At 40.1% G+C, this 25,357-nt stretch overlaps 1 protein-coding gene across 5 annotated transcripts in view; it reads right to left on the bottom strand.

Moving 5' to 3' along the window:
• The window catches only part of zcchc2 (zinc finger, CCHC domain containing 2), a 103,127-nt gene that overhangs the window by 44,708 nt on the left and 33,062 nt on the right, over positions 1-25,357 (bottom strand). For all 5 annotated transcript variants that reach the window (XM_034172889.1, XM_034172894.1, XM_034172862.1 and 2 more), the window contains exons 4-5: positions 16,353-16,424; positions 14,613-14,713 (exon numbers count right to left, since the gene is read on the bottom strand). In XM_034172889.1, the coding sequence (XP_034028780.1) occupies positions 14,613-14,713; positions 16,353-16,424 (173 nt within the window). The remainder of the gene's footprint in view (positions 1-14,612; positions 14,714-16,352; positions 16,425-25,357) is intronic.

The raw sequence follows: 25,357 nt of genomic DNA on the forward strand, positions 1-25,357 counted from the left end.
GTGAATTGGGATGCAGATCATATTAAATACTTAGGAGTTTACTTACCCAAAGACCAATCACAATTGTTTGACAGAAATTACAACCGCATAAACCGAGACATCTACGGTGATCTTGATCGCTGGAGCCTGCTACCTCTGGATTTCGGAGGCAGAATACACGCAATTAAGATGAACGTTCTCCCAAAATTGCTATATCTTTTTTTATCTTTGCCAGTTCATGTACCCGATAAACAGTTCAGAGAGTGGAATAAACAAATCTCAAGGTTTATCTGGCTTAAAAAAGAGGCCAAGGGTTAGTCTGTCAACTCTACAATTGCCAAAGGACAAGGGGGGGCAGGCTCTGCATTTATTACGGGACTATTACATATCAGCCCAGTTGCGACCTCTGGTCTACTGGTGTAATCCATCATATTATGCAAAATGGAAAACTATCGAAATGTCGCTATCCGAGGTCCCAATTCAATCAAGGCTCGGTCATATTACACTTGAGACTGTTCAGTATTTGACAAGTAGTCAGTGGGTAAATTTAATCACTTAAAATTTGGAAGTCAGTAGTGAGAAAAAAACAGCTAGAGAAAGATTAAATTCCTCAGATGGCCAGCATATGACCCAGACTTTCTACCCGCTTCACAAGACTCTAGATTTAACACATGACATCATCTGGTCTTACTGCTGTATGTACTACATATGAAAGGTCCAACCTTATGTCATTTGTTGCTTTATGTAAGAGATTTGATTTGGAGAAACAATATTTTTTCAGATATTTACAGCTCCGTAATTATATAAATACAGAGCTACAGATTTGTAAAATTAACGCCTTCTCAACACTAGTCAGTATTTTTACTAATGCCTATAATTCGATAAGTCTAAAAGGTTTAATTTGCAAATTATACCATAGTTTGGCTGTATTAAAAACAGACTCAATAACTTACATAAAGCAAAAATGGGAAAGGGAAATGAATGTTAGTATTTCAGAAGACATGTGGATAAGGATATGGGAAACACAATCCTTAACTACAAACTCTACTGCCTGGAGAGATTTCTGTTGGAAAAATTTGATCCGTTTTTTCATAACACCAAAACAAAAATCGAAATACAGCATGGCTCCTGCCAACTGTTGGAGAGACTGTGGAGAGATCTCAGCAGACCATGGCCACCACATCTTCTGGTCCTGCCCACTCATTCAGCCTTTCTGGACAGAGGTGGCAGAAATAATCTCAAAGGTAATGGGCTTCGACCTTGATTATTCCCCCACAATGATGTACTTTGGTTACTCCTCCGAAAAGATATCTTCAGATGATGCCTATCTCTTGAAGATACTACTAGCTTCAGCCAAAAAGTCAATTACAAAATGTTGGCTACAGAAGCAGCCACCCAACAGGAATCTATTTTTTTTCTGTGGCTGAAAATATTAAACTCATGGAACGCATGACCTACTCACTAAGACTTCAGGAGGATCTAGGGAAGAAGCGATGGGAAAAATGGTTGGAAAATAAAATGGTGGCATTCTTCTAAAAATTGTTGACATCTAAGTTCTAAGGTTCTAAAAACATTCTGGACTCACACGCCATTCCAAATCATTTCAGAAACATTGCACAATGTATTACCACCCTTGAAAAATGTCAGCTACCTATTTTACAAACAATACCCAATCTAGAGCTCATGGATCCCCACGGGCAATATGTTAGTCATGTTATAATAGACAGACATCACTTTTAGGAGTACAACTGCTAATTTTTTGCCCCTTGTTGATTAGTTAGCTTAGATGAGAATAATAATAACAAAGTTGCAGGGTGACAAGTATGATTTGTCTTTGTTTGCACACTGCAATGTGACTATTGTGCATGTGTGGTAATGGCACTCCAATGGTACATCATGCAGGTATATTCCTTGCCAAAGGCTTTTATCATTTTAGCAACATTGTTGGATGAGGACTGGCTGTTGTAGTTGTGTATCAGAACTCTTAGTCGATCATAGTGCTGCATAGATGAGAGTTAACCTCTTCACTAGTCCTTAGAACTATAAAGAAAGTTGTGCAACGTTGCTGCAGTTCTAATTAGCTATTCAGTTGTGAAACATGTTTACATATCTGCTGTGTGATGATAAAGGAATGTACTTTGTACTGTAGGACAGTAAACAGGAAAAGCACCACAAAAAAGGACACAAGTTCTCATATTTGTACCCTGAAAGGCAGATGTGAGTAATAAAATGGACAACAAAAACAATTAGTATTAAGCCAGGTTTAGTTCATTTACATATCCATTTATATGAAATGAAAACTGTGAAATCTGAGAAAAACTTGCAGGAGGTCGGGGGGCGCAACACCCCTGGAGCCAGGGTTTATGGCCCGCGGGGCCCCAGGAACCAAATTAATTTAGTATCTAATGATACATTTTCAGCATCTCCTGGAAGAAAAAAAAAAAATCTCAAAAGAGGTGCATATTTAAATGATCCCAGATTCAACCTTTCATTTGAACTGTCAATGATGTTGTTGAAATAACAGACATATGACATATGGAAAGATTTTCTTTTTAATTGTAAACCAAATCATGCATTAACTGAGAACAATTCAACTACATGAAATTCATGAAGACTGAAAAGACAAAGCATTTCAAAGACCCACAGCGAAAGCTTGGAGAATATTTTGAAAATCATGGTAAAATATCAATAACATACCTTATAGTTAAAAAAAAAAAAAAAGTCACTTACAACCCCTGGCAAAAATTATGGAATCACCGGCCTCGGAGGATGTTCATTCAGTTGTTTAATTTTGTAGAAAGAAAGCAGATCACAGACATGACACAAAACTAAAGTCATTTCAAATGGCAACTTTCTGGCTTTAAGTGTTGTATGGCTGGGGGGCCTGGCTGCCTTTTTGTTTCTGTCTTTTGTTTTTCCTTCCAGGTGGCTTGCATTTGGGACTGAGTGGCTGTGTTGCTGAGGTTATCAGGACCTCACCCTGATCACCTGCGGCTCGTCAGGACTCACAGCTGTGGTGCATCTATATGGATTGGAACATGGTGGCATTTAAGACTGGAGTATACAGTGTGTATTTGCCAGAGACTCGACCTTGTGACCAGACGGGTGAGATCGTCGTCTCGGGAGCCATCTCATCATCAGTGGATGCAGAGAACGTCCAGGGTTTGATGCACGGTCTGTGAAAGAGGAGGGGGTGAGGTCTCACGCTCGTCAGCACACTTCCTGAGGTATGTTAGATTTTGTGACTAACATTTATACAGTCAGTAAATGTGGTGTCCCTCACACCTTATTATATTGAGCTGTACGTTAGTCATGTATCGGCTTCCACTGCAGTGGAGTTTTGTGAACTGGATGTTCCATGCCTGCAGGTTGGGAAGCTGATTAGTAATTAAGCCAGGAAGTGTTTGCTGTTTATGTACACCTTTGAGTGGTCTCTCTGTGTGTAGAGTGTGGACTCACATAATGGTTCCTTCTTTCACAGACTCGGTTTGTTGCGACCTGGGGGGTGTCGACGGGGTCCTTGGGTCCGAACAGCTTCTGGCTCCGGACTGTTAGCGCTGCTGGGAGCGCACCGTATCACCACCATGCCAGACCGCACACTCTTTTGTTGTTTTGTATCACTGTTTTGTATTAAACTCAGTTATCCTTTGTACCGTGCTCTGCTTATTTCATACTGGGTCCTTCAAACGCTGGTCGGTTCTCTGAGCTGCGTCCGACACATAACATTAAGAAACACTATAAGAAATCAGGGAAAAAAAATTGTGGCAGTCAGTAACGGTTACTTTTTTAGACCAAGCAGAGGGAAAAAAATATGGAATCACTCAATTCTGAGGAAAAAATTATGGAATCATGAAAAACAAAAGAACGCTCCAGCACATCACTAGTATTTTGTTGCACCACCTCTGGCTTTTATAACAGCTTGCAGTCTCTGAGGCATGGACTTAATGAGTGACAAACAGTACTCTTCATCAATCTGGCTCCAACTTTCTCTGATTGCTGTTGCCAGATCAGCTTTGCAGGTTGGAGCCTTGTCATGGACCATTTTCTTCACCTTCCACCAAAGATTTTCAATTGGATTAAGATCCGGACTATTTGCAGGCCATGACATTGACCCTATGTGACTTTGTGCAAGGAATGTTTTCACAGTTTTTGCTCTATGGCAAGATGCATTATCATCTTGAAAAATGATTTCATCATCCCCAAACATCCTTTCAATTGATGGGATAAGAAAAGTGTACAAAATATCAACGTAAACTTGTGCATTTATTGATGATGTAATGACAGCCATCTCCCCAGTGCCTTTACCTGACATGCAGCCCCATATCATCAATGACTGTGGAAATTTACATGTTCTCTTCAGGCAGTCATCTTTATAAATCTCATTGGAACGGCACCAAACAAAAGTTCCAGCATCATCACCTTGCCCAATGCAGATTCGAGATCATCACTGAATATGACTTTCATCCAGTCATCCACAGTCCACGATTGCTTTTCCTTAGCCCATTGTAACCTTGTTTTTCCTTATTTTTGAGACATATTGCTTTAAGTTTTATGTCTTGACGCTTTGATGTCTTCCTTGGTCTACCAGTATGTTTGCCTTTAACAACCTTCCCATGTTGTTTGTATTTGGTCCAGAGTTTAGACACAGCTGACTGTGAACAACCAACATCTTTTGCAACATTGCGTGATGATTTACCCTCTTTTAAGAGTTTGATAATCCTCTCCTTTGTTTCAATTGACATCTCTCGTGTTGGAGCCATGATTCATGTCAGTCCACTTGGTGCAACAGCTCTCCAAGGTGTGATCACTCCTTTTTAGATGCAGACTACCGAGCAGATCTGATTTGATGCAGGTGTTAGTTTTGGGGATGAAAATTTACAGGGTGATTCCATAATTTATTCCTCAAAATTGAGTGAGTCCATATTTGTTTCCCTCTGCTTGGTCTAAAAAAAGAACCGTTACTGACTGCCACAATTATTTTTCCTGATTTCTTATAGTGTTTCTTAAAGCCAGAAAGTTGCCATTTGAAATGACTTTAGTTTTGTGTCATGTCTGTGATCTGCTTTTTTTCTACAAAATTAAACAACTGAATGAACATCCTCTGAGGCCGGTGATTCCATAATTATTGCCAGGGGTTGTATATCCTTGTGTAAATTCCTGTAAATCCATTCAAGGCCACAGTCTTTTTTTCCATTGAAAGAAAGTCTACATTAATTTAAAAAAGTCACATAATCGCCTGAAATCCCGTTTGAACAGCACAATGTTTATTTTCCAGAGACAAAAAAAATTCTTACCGTGTTTCTTCATGGCACAAGATGCAGTGAGCTTTTCACGTTTTCTTTTATCTGTGTTCATGACGACCAACTTTAAATTCAACCTAACCAATTATACGGATTTTTGTCCTTATTAAACTTTCTCAAACCGCGTTTCTCGCCATCTTCCCCCTGTCTGACATCACTCCATGACACAAAACTCTTCTGCAAAATTCTTCTTTTAAAAACTTGATGGCTCTTAAAGTATGTGATGTCTACATGTTATGTTTAGCTTACAGAACAGCGTCATGGAGTAGCCACAGCGTTCCCGTAGCAACCAACCAGTCCCACTTTATGACAACTGTCGCAACAGCCACGCTTTGAGAGAGGTATTTTTCTCTGCTGACTTCTGCAGATCTGAGGACACCGATTTGTGTCTGTAACACACACTCTGACTTATAAAACTTGCACAATGTCATAAAAAGAAGAATGCTCTGCGAAAGGCATTTAAAAAAAAAATCAGTGATGATCACGATTACAGAGTACAACACCCCCCCCCGAAATCATGGGGAGGGGGGGGTGTGTTACGGAACAGTTGAGAATGTTGTTGAAACAGCGGCTAATTGGTGCTAATGCCAAGATATTTGAGTTGGTAGAAACAAACACATTGCAGAGCAACAAGAAGAAATGAGAAGACAAGAAACTAGTCAACATGCTGGATGCTGTTTTCAAGCCTTTAGTTCACTGATCCAGAGCAGACAATCGGCGTTTGTGCATTCGGCCATACTGTTTGTTACAGCCCGCAGCCACGTTAAGAGTCTGCCAACCAGGTCTGCGGCCGCGTCACCATCTGCCATCTAGGCCCACGGCTCGTCTGAGGTCGCCGATCAAGCCCGCGGCTCATCGGAGTCTACCAACCAGGCGCGCGGCTCGTCGGAGGCCCCCAACCAGGCGCGCGGCTCGTCGGAGGCCCCCAACCAGACCCGCGGCTCGTCGGAGGCCCCCAACCAGACCCGCGGCTCGTCGGAGGCCCCCAACCAGACCCGCGGCTCGTCGGAGGCCCCCAACCAGACCCGCGGCTCGTCCGAGGCCCCCAACCAGACCCGCGGCTCGTCGGAGGCCGCCAACCAGACCCGCGGCTCATCGGAAGCCGCCAACCAGACCCGCGGCTCGTTGGAATCCATTAACCAGGCCCGCTGCAGCGTCAGAATCCACCACCAGCATCGGCTGTCAGTTTGTCGTCCCTGCAGGGAAGCAGGGACGTCACAGGTTAAGCTAAGCTAGTTTAGCCTCAGTAAGATAGCTTTTGGTGTTTGGGAACTGTAGTAGTGTGATTAGCTTTTAATCAAGACCTACTGTGTCATGAAAGCAACATGGCCTTAAAAAACCTTCAAAAAGACATGGAGGAATTAAAGGAGTCCATGAACATGATGTCTGCGGAAATGGCTTCTTTGACAAAACAAAACCACATCATTACAGAACTGCTGGGAGAAATCAAAAAGTCAAAATTCTGAACAAAAACAGAAAATGTTATATCTTTAAAATCAGGTGTCTGACTTGGAGCAGTACTCACGAGTGAACAATGTCATTATCTCCAGACTAAAAATTAAACCAAGAAACTTTTCACAAGCTGTAACGGGAGTTAGTGCAGAGGACGGTGGACATGAGGAAACTATGGAGGAACAGTTGACTGCATTCCTTCATAGTAAACAAATTGACATTAATAACGAAAATATCAAAGCATGTCACACTCTGCCGACTCGGGATAAGACATCCACTCCAGTTATCATCATCCATTTTGCAAATAGAAGGCACAAAACTGAATTACTCAAACAGGGAAGGAAGTTGAAAGGCACAAATGTTTATATAAATGAGCATCTTACTAGGCCTGCCACGACTAGTTGACTAGTCACGACTATGTTGATTATTGAAACCGTCGACAACTAATTTAGTAGTCGACGAGTCATTTGCTTTGAACCTTGGACCAATGAAGCAGTGCTTCGATCCGCTGTTTTGTTGGATCTTCGTATCCCCTCTCAAAGCCATTAAAATATGTCAATTGTGAGTCACTTTTGTACGGATTAAAGCAACTAACTGGGAGAAAGAAACGAGAATCGTCCTCCATTCCGTTGCTCCAAATGCTGTGCTGCCGAGTCAAGTTAGAAAGATAGAGTCCACTCAGAATGAATAACTTCAAAGCGAATCGCCGTTTAAATCAAATGACCTCTTTCCAAACGTTGTAACACAAACAATAAACTGCAATCAATCAAAATGTTTTGTTTTTTTTCCTCCCAAAAAATTTTGTCCTGGCTGACACGCAGCAGCCCAAGACTGTATGGCTGCAGACCTGCAGACTCCAGCAGTCAGCTGAGCTCAGCTCAGATGTATGGACAGACATCCATGCCGTTAATGTCTGAAAGGAAATGCTTTTGACAAGATCTAGAGATTTTTCTATGTCCAGAGATCAATGATCCACCATGTAGAGTTTATTGATGTCCAGCAATTTCATATTTATTTACTTTAAGACTAAAATGTGTTGTTGACATAGAAAACCTGTAAAGCTTACTTTTAGTACACAGAAAATTCACAGGAGGTATCGATAAGGGAATCGATAAGGAATTTGATCGATAAGCCGAATCGATAATGGCATCGATAAAATGTGATAAGCTGCAATTTGCGTATGATCCGGCTCGTCGACTAATCGCAAAAGTCGTTGACTAGTCGAATATGAAAATAGTCGTTTGTGGCAGCTCTACATCGTACCAAGGAAAGCAAGGCTGCTTAGAAAACAGGGCAAAATGTATTCAGTCTGGGTCACAAATTGCAAGGTTTTTGTCAAACCAAAGGATGCACCTGAAAATGCCAGCGGTCCGTGCATCAGGAATATGTGTCAGTTAGAACACTTTGAATAAGGATGCTTCATCCTTTGTTAAGGGGAAAATCTTGAGAAATTCTATACTGTATTTAGGTTCACAACGTGAAGTTAGATTTTGCTAAATTGCATTTCTCAAACTGTGGATTATATTTCTTTTATAATGACAACTGAGTTTTCACAATTTACTCCTGCACAGGAGCTCAATTAAAAATTTTTTGAAGACGCCGAACATAGATTTCACAACATTGAAAATATTGATCCGGATTGTTTCTTTCTTAGAAATACAAATCATCTATGTAATTACTTTACGGAGGAACAATTTAAGCAATATTCCTTCACAAATGGGGCATTCTCTATTATGTATTTTAATAGCAGAAGCCTTTCTATGAATTTTTCCAAAATCCAGGAGTGTTAAATTGCGAATAAATATTTTTCAGTAATTGCAGTTACTGAGACGTGGTTGAAAGATGAGTATATTGATTCTGTCCAGTTTGAAGGTTATGAATTTTTTTTTTTTGCCAGAAATAGGGCAAATAAACAGAGTGGTGGTGTGGCTCTTTATGTCAGATCTAATTATCGCTGTGAAATTGTTCCAAATATGTAATTTTCTTTGGATGACGTTATGGAATGTGTCACTGTGGAGATTACATGTGAAAAATCAAAAAACATCATTATAAGTTGTATTTATAGAGTCCCTGGATCGAATATAAACATTTTTGTGGAGGAGTTGACTGCAATGTACAACTCAATTAAAAACATAAGCTCTTGTTTGTGGAGACTTTACATATAGATTTGTGGCCATATACATATAGCAAAGTTCTTAGATTCTGTGATCTGTATGGGATTATATCCAGCGATAACACACCCAACCAGTATTACCATGAACACTTCGACACTCATTGACAATATATTAACAAATGTTATTGTTGGGAATTTAATGGGTGGATTACTTATGAGTGACATCAGTGATCACTTGCAGGTTTCTGTTGTTTACAATTCCTTAGTTGATAAAGTTGACCATACTGACATCCCAAATTTTAAAAGGAAAATAACTGAGGAATCTATGGCTAATCTTAGGGCCCCTTCACACATAGTGCGAATTTGGTCGATTTGCGCATAAATTGCGCATGAAGCAGGAATCGTGTGCAAAACATGTAAAATCGCAGCCATCTCGTACACATGTTGCTACAACTATTTGCGTACACCAGTGGCTGAAAGACGGAGTGTGCGCTGTGAGAGCCCATCGAACCTTCTTGTGGCAGGTGTCGGACAAATTCTAGGTGACACACACGAATATCAACACCGTGAATGGCCACACACTTTCTAAGTGTGTGGCCATTCATACTACGAGGTCTGTCCATAAAGTATAGGTCCTTTTTATTTTTTTCAAAAACTATATGGATTTCATTCATATGTTTTTACGTCAGACATGCTTAAACCCTCGTGCGCATGCGTGAGTTTTTCCACGCCTGTCGGTGACGTCATTCGCCTGTGAGCACTCCTTGTGGGAGGAGTCGTCCAGCCCCTCGTCGGAATTCCTTTGTCTGAGAAGTGGCTGAGAGACTGGCGCTTTGTTTGATCAAAATTTTATCTAAACCTGTGAGACACATCGAAGTGGACATGGTTCGAAAAATTAAGCTGGTTTTCAGTGAAAATTTTAACGGCTGATGAGAGATTTTGAGGTGACACTGTCACTTTAAGGACTTCCCACAGTGTGAGACGTCGCTCAGCGCTCTCAGGCGGCGTCATCAGCCTGTTACAAGCTTAAAACCTCCACATTTCAGGCTCTATTGATCCAGGATGTCGTGAGAGAACAGAGAAGTTTCAGAAGAAGTCAGTTTCAGCATTTTATCCGGATATTCCACTGTTAAAGGAGATTTTTTTAATGAAAGACGTGCGGACGGGTCCGCGCGTCGGCTCGCAGCCGCCGCGACGCTCCGCCACAGGAAAAACACCTCTGTTGGAAGCCTTAAGGACAAGTTGGAACATGTCCAGCTGTTAAACAATTTCTCATATACTCACTCCACTGAAAGCCATCAAAAGCCGCCTGGATTTTACAAATGGTTATCAACACGGAGGTGTTTTTCCTGTGCCGCCGCACCGCGTCGGCCGCGTCCCGACGCGCGGACCCGTCCGCACGTCTTTCATTAAAAAAATCTCCTTTAAAAGTGGAATATCCGGATAAAATGCTGAAACCGACTTCTTCTGAAACTTCTCTGTTCTCTCACGTCGTCCTGGATCAATAGAGCCTGAAATGTGGAGGTTTTAAGCTTGAAACAGGCTGATGATGCCGCCTGAGACTGCTGCGCGACGTCTCGCACTGTGGGAAGTCCTTAAAGCGACAGTGTCACCTCAAAATCTCTCATCAGCCGTTAAAATTTTCACTGAAAACCAGCTTAATTTTTCGAACCGTGTCCACTTCGATGTGTCTCACAGGTTTAGAAAAAATTTTGATCAAACAAAGCGCCAGTCTCTCAGCAACTTCTCAGACAAAGGAATTCCGACGAGGGGCTGGACGACTCCTCCCACAAGGAGTGCTCACAGGCGAATGACGTCACCGACAGGCATGGAAAAACTCACGCATGCGCACGAGGGTTCATGCATGTCTGACGTAAAAACATATGAATGAAATCCATATAGTTTTTGAAAAAAATTAAAAGGACCTATACTTTATGGACAGCCCTCGTATCATCACGAAAACAGTCTGCAGACAATCACTGTCAAGGTGAATGTGAAATCTGTCTACGTTCCCCACAAGTGTGGCTTTGCAAACACACACACACAGACACGTTAGTGTGTGCGCTAAACTGACAGGAGGTGTGGCCGCTGACAGAAGCAGCTGTGGGGAGCTGTGGATCTGGACGTCCCAGCAGGACAACACGCACTGTTTGGATGGACATGGACTAATAACTGCCCATTGTGATGTGCGTGTGTCTGCTTGCTGTCCTTAAGTGGACATAAATAAAAGCATATATCGCTGTGGCGACAGACTGCAGCGAGCACACGCACGGCACAGACATTGACAGGCTGCCCCCAGGTTGAAATGGTCCGTCAGATCAGAACATGCAGCAGGTGATCTGACTGTCATATCACCCACGTGAGCTCTGTTCCACATGATGCAGTGTCAGTCCTGTGGCACGGCATCCACAAGACATGGGTGTCAGGCAGAACATGCACGCGGGGCCAGCTGGAGGCACTGGACCAGTAGATGTGGACATGAGAAGAGCGAACTGCTTCTCATTCATGTCATTTAATGGCTGTATGTCTGTGACCATGGGTCATCTACAGAGGAACAGACAGATGATATTTGTACTGCCTGCTCGATAAGAGGTACTCAATAAAATGCAGTGTTTTTATATGGTGTCTGTTTTTTTTTTAAAAATACATCCATGTCCTTCCTGATATGAGGCAGTTTCCCGCAGCTTTCACAGGATAGCGATCGTAGCTCAGTGGTAAAGTGTCTGACTGGATCACAAAGGGACTACTGAATGCATGTTAAAAGAATTTTTTTTATGTACAAGCAATTTTTTAAAATGCAGAAAAACTGAGGCTGAGTGTAAATATAAGACATATAAAAACAAGTTAACTAATATTATGCAATCTTGCCAAAAGGCAGTATTATAGCGATTTGTTTGAAAAAAAAAAAAAAATAAAGCAAACATCAACGGTACTTGGAAGCTCTTAAATAAAATCATCAAAAATAAGAAAGTTGTCAAAGATTACCCAACATATTTTTACTCAAATTCTGATATAGTTGTTAAGGAAAAGAAAGCTATAGTAGATCATTTTAATGATCATTTTGCCAATGTGGGGAAAAATTTAGCAAATTCAATTGTACCCTCTAATATGAGTACTTGGGATGTCAGGACAATGAGGAATAACCTTTCAGATTAAATATTTCTGAGAGAAACTGATAAACATGAAATAATTGACAAAGTACATAAATTAAAGGGAGGGAAAAAAAATCAACTGATTACGATAATTTTGATATGGCTTTGATAAAACAGTTTCTGTCAAACCTTAAACTTACATCTGTAACTTGTCATTAACAACTGGGAGATTTCCATCCAAAATGAAAACAGCTAAAGTGATGCCGCTGTTCAAATCTGGTGATAAACACATTTTTTCAAACTACAGACCAATCTCACTGCTACCTCAATTTTCAAAAATTCTGGAAAAAGCATTTTTTTTTTAGAGGTTAAATGATTTTATATACAAACATCACATTAAATGAACAAGAATATGAATTTAGAAAAAAAATCATACTACTTCACTGGTGGCAATTGATTTTGTGGAGCATATCACAAATGCAATTGAAAACAAACAAAATACCGTAGGTTTTTTTGATCTATAGAAAGCAGTTGATGCTATGTACTTTGTATTTCCATTAAAGGTGTAAATATTTGGAATATTTGCCCGGATAACATAAAATCACTTGGTAGTTTGGTTGGCTTTAAAAGGCTCTATAAAATTATTTGATTACTTGCTATAGCATGTTAAATTAGGTTTACTGATTTAGTTTTATTTTTTGGGGGGGGGGGGGGGGTGCACTGCTGCTTGCATGTTTGTGTTTTTTTTTAATTCTCATTCATGGATCAATGTATACTTTGTATTAGTTATAACTGGTATATGTACAATTTTATATACATATGTATAATTTTTATTTTTGATTAAGGGGCAGGCGTTTACAAGCTTTGGCTTCTGCCTACACTCTTTTGGATGCAGTGTTGGATTATTTTCTTTCTTTCTTTCTTTCTTTGTAAGTTTTTTTTGTTGTTCTGGACCTGTGTGTGCTGAATAAATTCAATTCATTAATTCATTCAAATACATGGAATTCCTTTGATCCGTAGAGTTTTGACAACCCTTATAAAAGTAGTAGCAGAGGTTACCTGTTTTCGACTGGATAAAGCAGAAAAACAAAACTGTCAACAATTTTTGAAAAAAAAAAAAAAATCAACAACAACAAAAGCAATGCAAGTATGCCACTTGAATCAGCACATCAACACTGTGGTTTTATGGTATAAATAAACTATAGCACTCACGGACTGTACATTTTAAATATTTTATTAGCCATTTTATTGTTTGACGTTGTGCATCATATAGACTTAGAATTAAGCATTATCCACATACTCCGACAAAGTAGGTGGCGGTATACACCTCTAAAGCTGGTCTGCAATCCACCAATAAACAAAAAGAAGTTGTAGTCTTGTTTTTGGTATTAACTGATAAGCATGTGGGTTATTACTTACACCAAGGACGTAATAAAATCACCGGTGTTTATTTATTTATTTGTCTGACTGTTAGCAGGATTACGTCAAAAACTACTGCACGGATTTTGACAAAATTTTCACCACAGATAGATATTAGGCCATGGAAGACTCCATTACATTTTGGACGTGATCCAGATCCAGATTCTAGATCAAGATCTCACTTTATATAGGCTTTTAAAGATTACGTCAAAATTATTTTACAGATTCTCACCAAATTTGCACCACAGATATATATTAGGCCATGGAAGACTCCACTGAATTTTAGAGGTGATCCAGATTCTAAATCAGGATTTCAATTTGTACACTTCACTTTGTTTGATTTTGAGGATTACGTTAAAAATTTTGGAATTCTAGTAGCTCTTAGATGCAATCTGGGGCGATTCCAGACAATAAATTGCAGTGAGCGCAGCACCCATTTTGGTGAAAACACAAAACAAACAAACAAAAAACCAACATTCCTTATTCAGAATCACTCCTCTAGTAGCATTCTCACAAGAATTTACAAATATATCTTTTCAACTTAAAATAACAGAAAATAATCATACCTATAAATTAAAGCACAACCACTAACTCTGGTCATCAGCTTGCTAACACAACCAAACTAACAGCAGATTGGGGCTGCCTAAATTGATGCCTCACATAGATAACAATCAGCTACAACTAAAGGAATTTACAACACAACAGATTTGCACTGATCTCAAAAATGACCCATTTGACTGGCAAAAAAGTGGAAATCCGCCAAAAAGCAGAGATTTTCAGTCAAAAGTTTGCATGTTCTCCCCGTGTTTGAGTGGATTCCCTCTGGGTGCTGTGGTTTCCTCCCACATCCAAAGACATGCAGGTTCGGTGGATCGGAAACTTTAAATTGACCGTAGGTGTGCGTGCGGGAGTGAATCTGTTTGTTTGTCTATATATGTGGCCCTGTGATAGGCTGGCATCCTGTCCAGTGTGTATCCTGCCACATGCCCTATGACCACCCCACCCCCGGTGACCCCTGATTGGTGTAAGTGATATGGAAGGATGGATTTGGCAGGGATCTGACCCCTTTCAGTCGCACTTTTGGCAGAACAACGCCAGGTGGCAACAAATATCCGCACAACACAATTATAGGTAGGATCATCAGTAACACTTTCTCCAAGTTTGAAAGAGAATGACAAAGAAGGTTTGCCATCTTGAGTCATTGTTTTTAGCCAATTTGTGAAACAACAGGGTTATGAATCAAACATGTCTGTGTACCTGAGGTTCCTCTCTATGTCCCTGGCTTCATGATGCTCCGCCTCATTCAGGAGTCTAAGGATGCTCCTTGCAAATGACTCAGTGCACTGTTCCTTAGGAAGCTGCAGCCAGAGAGAATGGAAACAAGAGCAGCAACACATTGAGAGCAATGTTAGTACAACTGATGCTATTACCAACTGTCTTTCAAGAGACCTTCAACTACACATGAAATGCTTCAACTTATAGGACCCTATGGAGGACAGAGGAGTGCATATTGTGACACACAGCAAGTGTACAACTGAGTCATGATTTTCACAGCCAGTCCCCATATTGCATAAGTAGCAACTATAACTGCACTCATTTCTGTGCACATGGATGTGTTGGTGTTGGACACAGCACACTGCAATCAAGTGGCATCAAAAAGCATCTGCAACATAAACCAGCAAAAACTGTTATTTACATGGTGTAGTATTGAGACACGCAGAGCCTTGCAGAGGTGGGTTTACCTCCCCGTACTACAGCAGTAAACACAGGGATGCACATAACCAAGGCTTTGAACCGGTCTGTGGAACAAAAATGAAAACGAGAAAGTTTTTTTGTTGTTGTTCTTGAAAAGATTTCCATTTACAATGAACTGGTGAGGTTCACTTCCTGTCGCTCACTTATTTTGGTTGTTGTTGGTGGGACAAAGAGCTGGCATCCTGTTTCATGCCGAGAAATGCACCCAGAGTAGACAAACATGGAGGGACACAGAGTTTATTGGCATTATTATGCTTTTTTTTTTTCCTCTTTGAATTTTTATAGAATTTTTTTCAAGACGGCGGATACCTGAAAGGAGTAATTTCCACGATAAGGAATTAAAGTATTTCCCAGACGTCATCTTCCAAAACAATTACGTCTTATCATCAAGCTGCTGATCAATCAGACTGAAATGTCTAACAGGTCAGATTAAGACTTTATATTTACTCAGTGTGTGAATAGTCGGAACTGAATGATCATGTGAGAAGTGCAGCTTTAGCTGCTGGTTAGCTGCCATCCCATTATTTTAGCTGAGAGCAACACAGTGCTGTGTCTTAAAAATACACGAAACACACTGCTTTGCTTTAAATACACAATAAGTCTATTTCAGATGATCACTGCGGACACTCTTTCTATTAAAAGGTTTTATTTTACTCGGTGTCTGCTATGCCACATACAGGTCTGGCATATACATTGTTTTCAATGTCCCACAGCTGACATGGACCAATGGTTAACCAATGATTAGCCGGTGTGGGAACAATATTTTTTTTTGTTCTAACTGGTTCAGGAACATCAATTTTTGGTGGAACCCAAAACCGGGAACATTAAAATACCATTTCTGTTTGGAATGAACCAGTTGGAAAAAAAAAAAATTCTGGTTCAAAGCCCTGCCTATAACACATTATACTAACAAGAAACTGAAGTGCTCACCTGCTAAAATTAAGTAAACACGAATGGAAAAATACAAGACATTAATAACTCTGTACCAGATTTTCACACTAGTTTTCTTCCTCCTGAGATTTCTGGCAGGCAGAACCAAAATGAATACAGATGACAGCAGGTGGCTGAACGAACAAGGCACTAATTATTGCACTTACATCAAGAGGACTTGAGTGAAGGGCTGTGAGTCTTTGGGGATGTTCAAGATAGAACATACATAACTCTAAAATAGAACAATTTAGCACACTATAACCCCTTTAAGCAGTTTTGTAAATATGAGCGAGTGAGTGAAAAAGTGGCCACCTTAAGTAGAAAGTTCTCCAGTTCCAGATGGGTTTTGGTCACACTGCTGGATGAGGAGTCCGACCACTGCACCTGAAACACATCAACAGTGTGCATTACAAACAAACAAGGCAACCTGATATAGTCAAGAGGATAGCATGTGTAGAAAGTAGTATCACTGATACACTATGCTGTTTTTACAGTTTGTAAAAGTTTGGGCACCACTGAAGATTTGAATGATTTTCCTTTATAAATCATTGGTTGTTTTGATCAGCAATTTCAGTTAAATACATCATATAGCAGACAAACAGTGATATTTGAGAAGTGAAATGAAGTTTCTAGTATTTACAGCAAGTGTGCAATAATTATTTAAATAAAATTAGGCATGTGCAGAAATTTGGGCACCCTTTTCATTTTATTGATTTGAATACATTTAGCACTATTTATTGGAACACAAAATTGGTTTGGTAACCTCAATGACCCTTGACCCCCTTACACAAGTGAATCCAATCATGAGAAAGGGTATTTAAGGTGGCCATTTCCAAATGTTTCCCATCTTTGCATCTTCTAATAAGTGGCAACATGAGAGCCTCTAAACAACTCTCAAATGACCTGAAAACAAAGATTGTTCAACAACATGGTTTAGGGGAAGGATACAAAAAGGTTATCTCAGAGATTTCAGCTGTCAGTTTCCACGGTGAGGAACATAGTGAGGAAATGGAAGACCGCAGGCACAGTATTAGTTAAGGCCGGAAGTGGCAGGCCAAGAAAAATCTCAGATAAGTTGAAGCGAAGGATGGTCAGAACAGTCATAGTCAACCCACAGACCTACTCCAAAGACCTACAACATGATCTTGCTGCAGATAGTGTCTCTGTGCATCATTCAACTATATAGGGCACTTTGCACAAAGCCATACTGGATGATGCTGTAATGCAGAGGAAGCCTTTTCTGTGTACACACCACAAACAGAGTCACTTGAGGTATGCTAAAGCACATTTTGGCCAGCCAGCTTCATTTTGGAATAAGGTGCTGTGGACTGATGAAAATAAAACTAAGTTATTTGGACATAACAAGGGGCGGTATGCATGGCAGAAAAAGAACACAGCATTCTAAGAAAAACACTTGCTACCAACAGTAAAATTTGGAGGTGGTTCCATTATGCTCTGTGCCAGTGCAGGTACTGGGAATCTTGTTAAAGTTGAGGGTCACATGGATTCCAGTCAATATGAGCAGATTCTTGAGAACAATGTTCATGAATCAGTGACAAAGTTGAAGTTGTGCCGGGGCTGAATCTTTCAACAAGACCACAACCCTAAACAATGCTCAAAATCTACTAAGGCATTCATGTAGAGGAACAAGTACAACATTCTGGAATGGCCATCTCAGTCCCCAGACCTGAATATTATTGAAAATCTGTGGTGTGATTTTAAGCGTGCTGTCCATGCTCGGAAACCAACAAACCTGAGATGTTTTGTAAAGAAGAATGGTCCAAAATACCTTCAACCAGATTCCAGACTCTCATAGGAAATTATAGGAAGCGTTTAGAGGCTGTTATTTCCGCAAAAGGAGGATCAACTAAATACTGATGTATTTTTTTCTGTTGGGGTGCCCAAATTTATGCACCTGCCTAATTTTGTTTAAAGAATTGCACACTTTCTGTAAATCCTATAAACTTCACTTCACTTCTCAAATATCACTGTTTGTCTACTGTATGATATATTTAACTGAAATTGCTGCCTAAAACAACCAATGATTTATAAAGAAAAATCTTGGAACTCATCAGGGGTGCCAAAACTTTTACATACCACTGTAAATTATTTAACACTTCAGAGTTATATTTAATCACATGACAGTTAGTAGTTAGTATGGCAGCTTGTCCTGTTGCTCCTGTATGCAGTAAACCTGAACAGCTCTTGCTAATGCCTGTTCACACGTCAAGATAATGATGCCAATTTCTGACTCGATCTTCCCCTTCCGACAATCTTAAGTAAGCCCCGACTATCGTGATGGCTCTGAAGACAATCTTCTCAGATATTCCTGCTGTGTGTGGTGTGTTAAGATTGCTCCAGTCTGCTCAGAAGGATGTTGGGACCACTCAGACCTCAAATCGTGAATATTCAACATGCTGGACTGTCTTGGCCCAATATCGCAGTGAGTGGGGGTGTGCCCCGAGCACAAACAAGCATACAGCTTATTGAATGCGACATGTAGCCAATCAGAATGTAAGGTGACGGAAGCATGGAGGGGAATCCAAAATTGTTTACTCTGAAGTCACATTTGATCTCAAGAGGTTTTGCGAGATTTTCCCGTCTGACCCTGGGAATGTTCATGAGTGAAATCTGTTGTTGTGTGTTGTCTTTTCCATGTGGCTGAACACTACACACTGTACAATCAAAACTGTTGTATCGATGATGTTTTTAATCGCCATATGTGGGGTGTCTCAGGTACCGAAAATTTACCAACAACTTTAAAATCTTGCCATGTCAACCAGGCATAAGGACATAGAACATCTTTTGGACAGCGATGGCTCCTAAATGAATCCCACTTAAAACATGTTCATGTTTTGGTCTTAATATCTTACTGCCGTCCCCATTAGCTAATGTTACCCGAAGCCCCTGCCCTACCCTTTCACAATAAAGCTTCTTACTGTGCTGTGGTTATATTTATAGGTTATTTATAATACAGACCATGTTTACATTGTTAAACATCAAGCCTCAATTATATTTCTTTGTCATAAGGTTTTGATAACAAAAGTTAAGAATCACTGCTATTTTTACCCGAAGCCAAAACTATGGCCATCAGGTATGTGAAGGCCTTGCATCCGTCTGTCTGTGCTCAGCATAAGTCCAGTCCTATAACTGCCAGGTCTTCAAATCAGAGGGAATATTCTTGGGGCACAGGCCTTGGACAAGTTCAAAGATGGCTAACCTTGACCAATTTTCGACTAAAGTCTCAACATTTTAGGTCGAGTTTTAGTTAAATGAGAACTCACGGTATAGTCGAGTTTCAGTCAAAACCCTTTCAGTGTTTTTCTGTTTATTTCAGAGATAATTTTTGTTTATTCATTCCAGTTGACTTGTGTTCCACAGCCGAAATATTGATTAAATGTCTGGAATAACAAACATCTTGAATTAACTGAAGTGAAATGAATGAATGAATCTTCAATGCAACTTGCTAAAAGTGTCTTGTTTGTTGATTCAATACATATTTACAAATGATGCAACTGTTTTGATGTTTTTATATTATTAGAAACACCAACAAAATAAAATAAAATAAAAAGTGGTGTTAAACTATTACAGCTAGACTCTTATAGCCAAGCAGATTCAGAGGGATATAAATGTAAAATGTGACTTTGGGCCCGATCTCCCGTACAATACTCGCGCCTGGAGTGCTGCTGCACGGCTGTGGTCAGACTGGAGCGCTGAGATAATGGGATAATTCTCCCCAACGGAATGGATGATGTCTCATTTTGGGAAATCCCACAACACACACAAAGCAGATTAGGGTTGAAATAATTCGATGACAAAAAATGGTCAAGGCAAATTCTGTGCCTCGAAGCTTCGTTTAATGTTGTAATACATATGCCAGGCCTGTGTGTGGCGCTGTAACGTACCCAGACAAAAAACAAACAAAAAAAAAAAAAAAAAACAGAAGACGACTAGATCATGCGCTAATCCATTTAGCACAAAAGCTACCCCTTTCCAACGGACACACAGAGTAAATTAAAGCCTTTTAGGAGTAAGATTGTCCAAAGCTTAATTTAGCTCATTTACTAGAAAGTGGCGTAGAGGGACGCACAGGGAGTTTTGATCACCCTAACCCTTTTTTCTAGGAGTTAGAGAGATTTAGTGCTTTCATGTGTCATTCTATCAAGATGGCCCTTTTTCAGGCATAACTCCTTATTTGCTTCTGGAATTAGATATTCTTCTTATCGTTTTCATCAATATGCTTTATGTAAGCTACATTAGCATATTTAGGGTTTAACAAAGAACAGTTTAAGTAGAATTTTGGCTTTGGGGGCCAAGAGTGGATGTTTAAGTCTTCCTTCTTTGAATATAATTGTTTTCTAGAGTCATGTAGGATCTAGATAAGATGGTAATCGAAGCACGGCATCCATAGGTGACGCGATGATCGGTGAGATGTTCCTGAGTTTAAGTTAAAGTATTTAGTATTTGCGGGGTGAAAAGTTAAATAAGGTTCCTGAGATTAGGCTTGGCTTAATTGAGAGAAGAGTGGGATGATGTGGAGGAATAGGAGGAGGTGTTCTCGTTGAGTGGGTGGGATAATATGCAACTGGGGGGGGGACGGGCCTTGCTGAGTAATAAGAAATATAGATAGGGAATAGGTAGCGGTGATGAGGACTCCAGCGCCTGTAAATGGGCATCATTTAAAATAGCGATATAATGATAGTTAATTCTGCTATAAGGTTAAGCGATGGGGAAGAGCTAAGTTAAGTAGACATGAAATAAGTCATCATGGGATATAAGTGGGAGGATAATTTGTAACCCCCGAGTTAAGAGCATGGTTCGGCTATGGACTCGTTCATAATTTGTATTTGCTAAACAGAATAGTGCGGAAGAGGTGAAGCCATGGGCATGACGTGCGAACGCCTCCACTCCTCTTTCCATGACAAAAAACTCCTGTAACGTGGAATGTGCCGTTCATTTCCAAACTGGACGCTGTGTTTTATCCGGGATGTCATCTGGCTAGCACAGGAATTGTGAAAAGACGTGGACATCAGCACTTTTTCGGCACATTGAGACAGACGTGTGGAGGAATTCCGCGCATCGACGGCGGTGCCGCATGGCGCAAAGCAACGCCGTGATGAAGCCTCACAGGACATGTTCTGGCATGTCCAGGCACATCCCACAATTTCTCGGATAATCACTCGATGGAAAAACCACCGACAGCGTCTGAACGCCATCTCAAAGCCGTCCTGTGAGACCAAAACGGAGGTGTTTTGTCTCGCTCAGTAGTGAATCCATCGTGACACGTGAAAGCCTCCGCTCGGCATTTCCATGACAAATCTCTTGTTAAAGTGAAATCTGCCAGAAATGGTTGATGTCCAGCTCCTTGTGATAACCAGAGAAATTGCACACGATGGTCACGGATCCATACAGCCATCCGTTTAGAAATGAATGGTCCTCAGCCTGTCGAGGCGGCTTCGGAGCGCGGCGCACCACCAGTCGCTCTGGGCCGTCCTTAAAGCGACAGTAACACTCCGTAATCTCTTTGAAGCCCATAAAATTTTCACCAAAACCATCTGAATTTCTTGAATGGTGTCCACTTTGATGTCCCTCACAGTTTCTGAAAAAAATTTTGATCAAGCAAAGCGGCAGTCTCTGAGCCATTCCTAAACAATGAAAAAAAACAACAAGAGGGGTGGACCACTCCTCACTCAAAGCCTGGTCACAGGCGAATGACGCAACCGACAGGCGTGAAAAAACTCACGCATGCGCACGAAGGTTCAAGCTTGGCTGACGCAATCACACGTGATTCAAATCCATATGGTTTTTGAAAAAAATAATAAGGTCGGATACTTTTCTAATAGACCTCATACTTGGAGTTGTTAAATGATTTTTGTTTTGAAAGGTTTCTAAGAACCTAAATTTTACTAGTTAGAGGGTTTGGGGGGAAAAAAAACGCAAAATACCCTGTGGGGAAATGATGGAATGATTGATGAAAAAAAAATATTATGTACTAGAACAATATATGCAATCCCTTGTTGCTGAGTTTAAACGCATGATACGTACTTACTTATACAAGAAAAAATGTACAAGCTTGATAGTCACTGACGCTCTGCACTCTGAGATGGGGAGGAAAGGTTACCCAAAAAAATACCCCAGGCACTTTAGAGAGAACGCTCTTCATGATTGGATAAAGGGTAATCGCCATTAACACCTTTCAATCGGAGCACGGCATCCATAGGTGACGCGATGATCGGTAAGATGTTCCTGAGATGATTCTGCACCCCAGGTACCATAGAAAGAACGCCCGGCATGATTGGATAAAGGGTAATAAGTGGGTAAGGTGCGCAGTGTGTCTCAAACGCATTCTGGCTTGGGGATACTTGTGAGAAATGTACCTGAGATTTCTCAGATCGGTATAAGATGATACTTAAGATGATCTTGATTAGGGTATAATGAAGTAGTGAAATTTCACTGTTATTTGATTCGAGAAATTTAATTGTAATATAAACTTGGTAGTTAAAACTTGCTTTAAACTTGCCTGTGTTTAAAGCAAGGAAATAATTCGTCGTATATGACTTTTTGATGGGTTTCTTGGGTAATGTAATAAATGTTCGAAAAAAATAAGTGTCCTAATACATACATAATATGTATTAGTACATAAACATGCTTGAAAGCGGAGAAACTCAAGATCACTATAAGGTATAGTGTCCTAGAGTTTAAGTTAAGTATGGGTTTAGGTTTAGATTATATTGAATTTAGGTTTTTTTTTGATTAGGTAGTTGTCTAACATTCCAGCTAAAGGCATAAAAATAAGGAAAGTAGAGAAGTAAATTATTGTAGAGATTCATCCTAATGTGATGTAAGGTTCTTCTACTGGGAGGCCCCCGATACATGAGAGGATAATAAAGTTAGTGATGAATACTCAGAACAGGATTTGAGAGATTGGGCGGAAAGATATAGAGGTGTGTTGTGATGTGTGTAAAATAGGGGCGAGAAACAGAATTAGAATAGATAATACTAAGGCTAAGACTCCTCCTAGTTTGTTAGGGAATGCTCACAGAATGGTGTAGGCGAATAAGAAGTACCACTCAGGTTTAATATGGGTGGGGGTAACTATAGGTTTGGCTGGGGTGAAGTTTTATGCGTCTGTAAATAGGTTAGGGTAGAACAGGCAAATGAAGGTTAGGAGGAAGCCTAGAATGTCTTTAATGGTATAATATGGATGGAATGGAATTTTGTCGAGATTTGGGTTTAGGCCTAGTGGGTTGGAGGAGCCATTTTCATGGAGGAAAAGTAGGTGATTGAGGACTAGGGCCACGATAATAAATGGAAAGATGAAGTGAAGGGAGAAAAAAGCGTGTTAGGGTGGGGGCGTCAACAGAGAAACCTCCTCAAGTCATTCAAACTAATGGTTGTCCTAAATATTGCTTTGTGGAGTCTGTGTTAACCTTTTCCTTCCTGTGTTGGATCAACTTATTGAACCTCAAGAATCGCAACCGTCTTTCTAATATTGTCAAGGAATGTGGTAAAATTATGGGAACTCAGTGCACAGACATCATGGACCTTTTTAAAACAAGGGTTGTGTCAAAAGCCAGGACAATTATGGCGGATTCGGCACACCCTCTGCACTCACAATTTAAGTTTCTGCCCTCGGGCAGATGCCTGGTAATGCCCAGATGCAGAACCAACAGACTAAAAAACTCTTTTATTCCCACAGCCATTGCTCTCCTAAATAACACCTAAGCACTCACTGTTTGCACTTAAGGTCTACACTGACTTGCACCTTATTTCTTGTTTTTGTTTTGTATATTTATTCTGCTGTGTTTTTATGAACTTGTATGATGTGTTTTTTATGAATGCAATTTTTACTGCTGACTGCACCTGAATTGCCCCCATGGGGACTAAAACGATCATATAAAATCAAATCAAATATGGAATAGCGGAGAGTAAGTTGGTAATTACAGTTGCAGCTCAGAAGGATATTTAGCATCATGGAAGGACGTACCCTATGAAGGCTGTTAGTATTGTTACTAGAAAAATGATTACCCCAATATTTCAAGTTTCTTTGTTAAGATAGGAAGCATTGTAGAGGCCTCGGGCAATATGGAGGTAAATGCAAATGAAGGAAAACAGAGGCTCCGTTGGCATGAAGGCTGCGAAGGAGTCAGCCGTAGTTAACATCACAAGTTAAGTGTGCTAGGGATGGGAAGGCTATTTGTATCTGGAATGTAGTGTATTGCAATGAAGACACCAGTAGCTATTTGTATAATAAGGCATAACCCTAAAAGGGACCCAGTATTTCATCAAATGGAAAGATTAGCGGGGGAGGGAAGATCTAGGATAGTTTTATATAATGTTAGAAGGGGATTACGTTTTCGGAGAAGTGTCGTGTTCTAATAGTTAAATTATAACTGTGATTTTTCAGGTCATAAATCTAGGTTAAAACCCTAGTTAGAATAATGGTATATATAACGGTTTTAGTAGTCATTATAATAGTTTTAGGGGTGATGGCAGTGGCTTCTAATCCTTCTCCATATTTTGGTGCGTTGGGTTTGGTAGTTGTTGCTGGCATATGTTGTGTGTTATTAAGTGAAGTTGGGGAGTTTTTCTTGTCTTTAGTACTATTTTTAATCTATTTAGGGGGGATAATAGTTGTGTTTGTTTATACAACGGCATTAGCTACTTATCCATTTCCTGAGGTATTACTAGGGGGAACTTTATATAGTGGTGTATTATAGATGGTATTTATAGCTAGCATATTAGGGGTTTTTTTGGCGATGGTGGTTGGATGAAGTGTGGATTTTAGATGTCAGCTGTGAGTTAAGTGATTTATTAGGGGGTGTGGGAGTAGGGGAAATGTATGGGATGTGTGGTAAGATGTTAATAATTGGGGTGGTGTATTATTTTAACCCTATTGTAGTATTAGAAAATAACTCAAGGGATTGTGTCGTGGTGATTTATTAAAGTAGGATGTAAGGGGCGCAGGCGAAGGAAAGTGGTAAATAGGAGACTTGGTCTCCTATTTCTAGAATCACAATCTTGTGTTTATTAAACTATATTTACTGTAGTGAATTAGTTGTCTATAAAAATAAAGACGGATAGTATGTAGGAATACAGTTTGGAAGAATCTGTTTTAGGAGGAGAGAGTACAAAAGGAATCTCTTCGAAAGTGTGATATGGGGTGGAGTGTTATTTAATCATTCTAACTTAGTAGATATAAGTTGAACGGTTAGGACTTTGCGTTTTGAGGTAAAGGCTTCTCAATAATAAATAAAAGTAGAATGGTTGTGGTTAAGGAGATGGTACACCTATTGAGGAAATTAGGTTTCAAGAAG

This window comes from Thalassophryne amazonica, chromosome 1 (assembly GCF_902500255.1).
Source record: "Thalassophryne amazonica chromosome 1, fThaAma1.1, whole genome shotgun sequence".
Lineage (NCBI taxonomy): Eukaryota > Metazoa > Chordata > Actinopteri > Batrachoidiformes > Batrachoididae > Thalassophryne > Thalassophryne amazonica.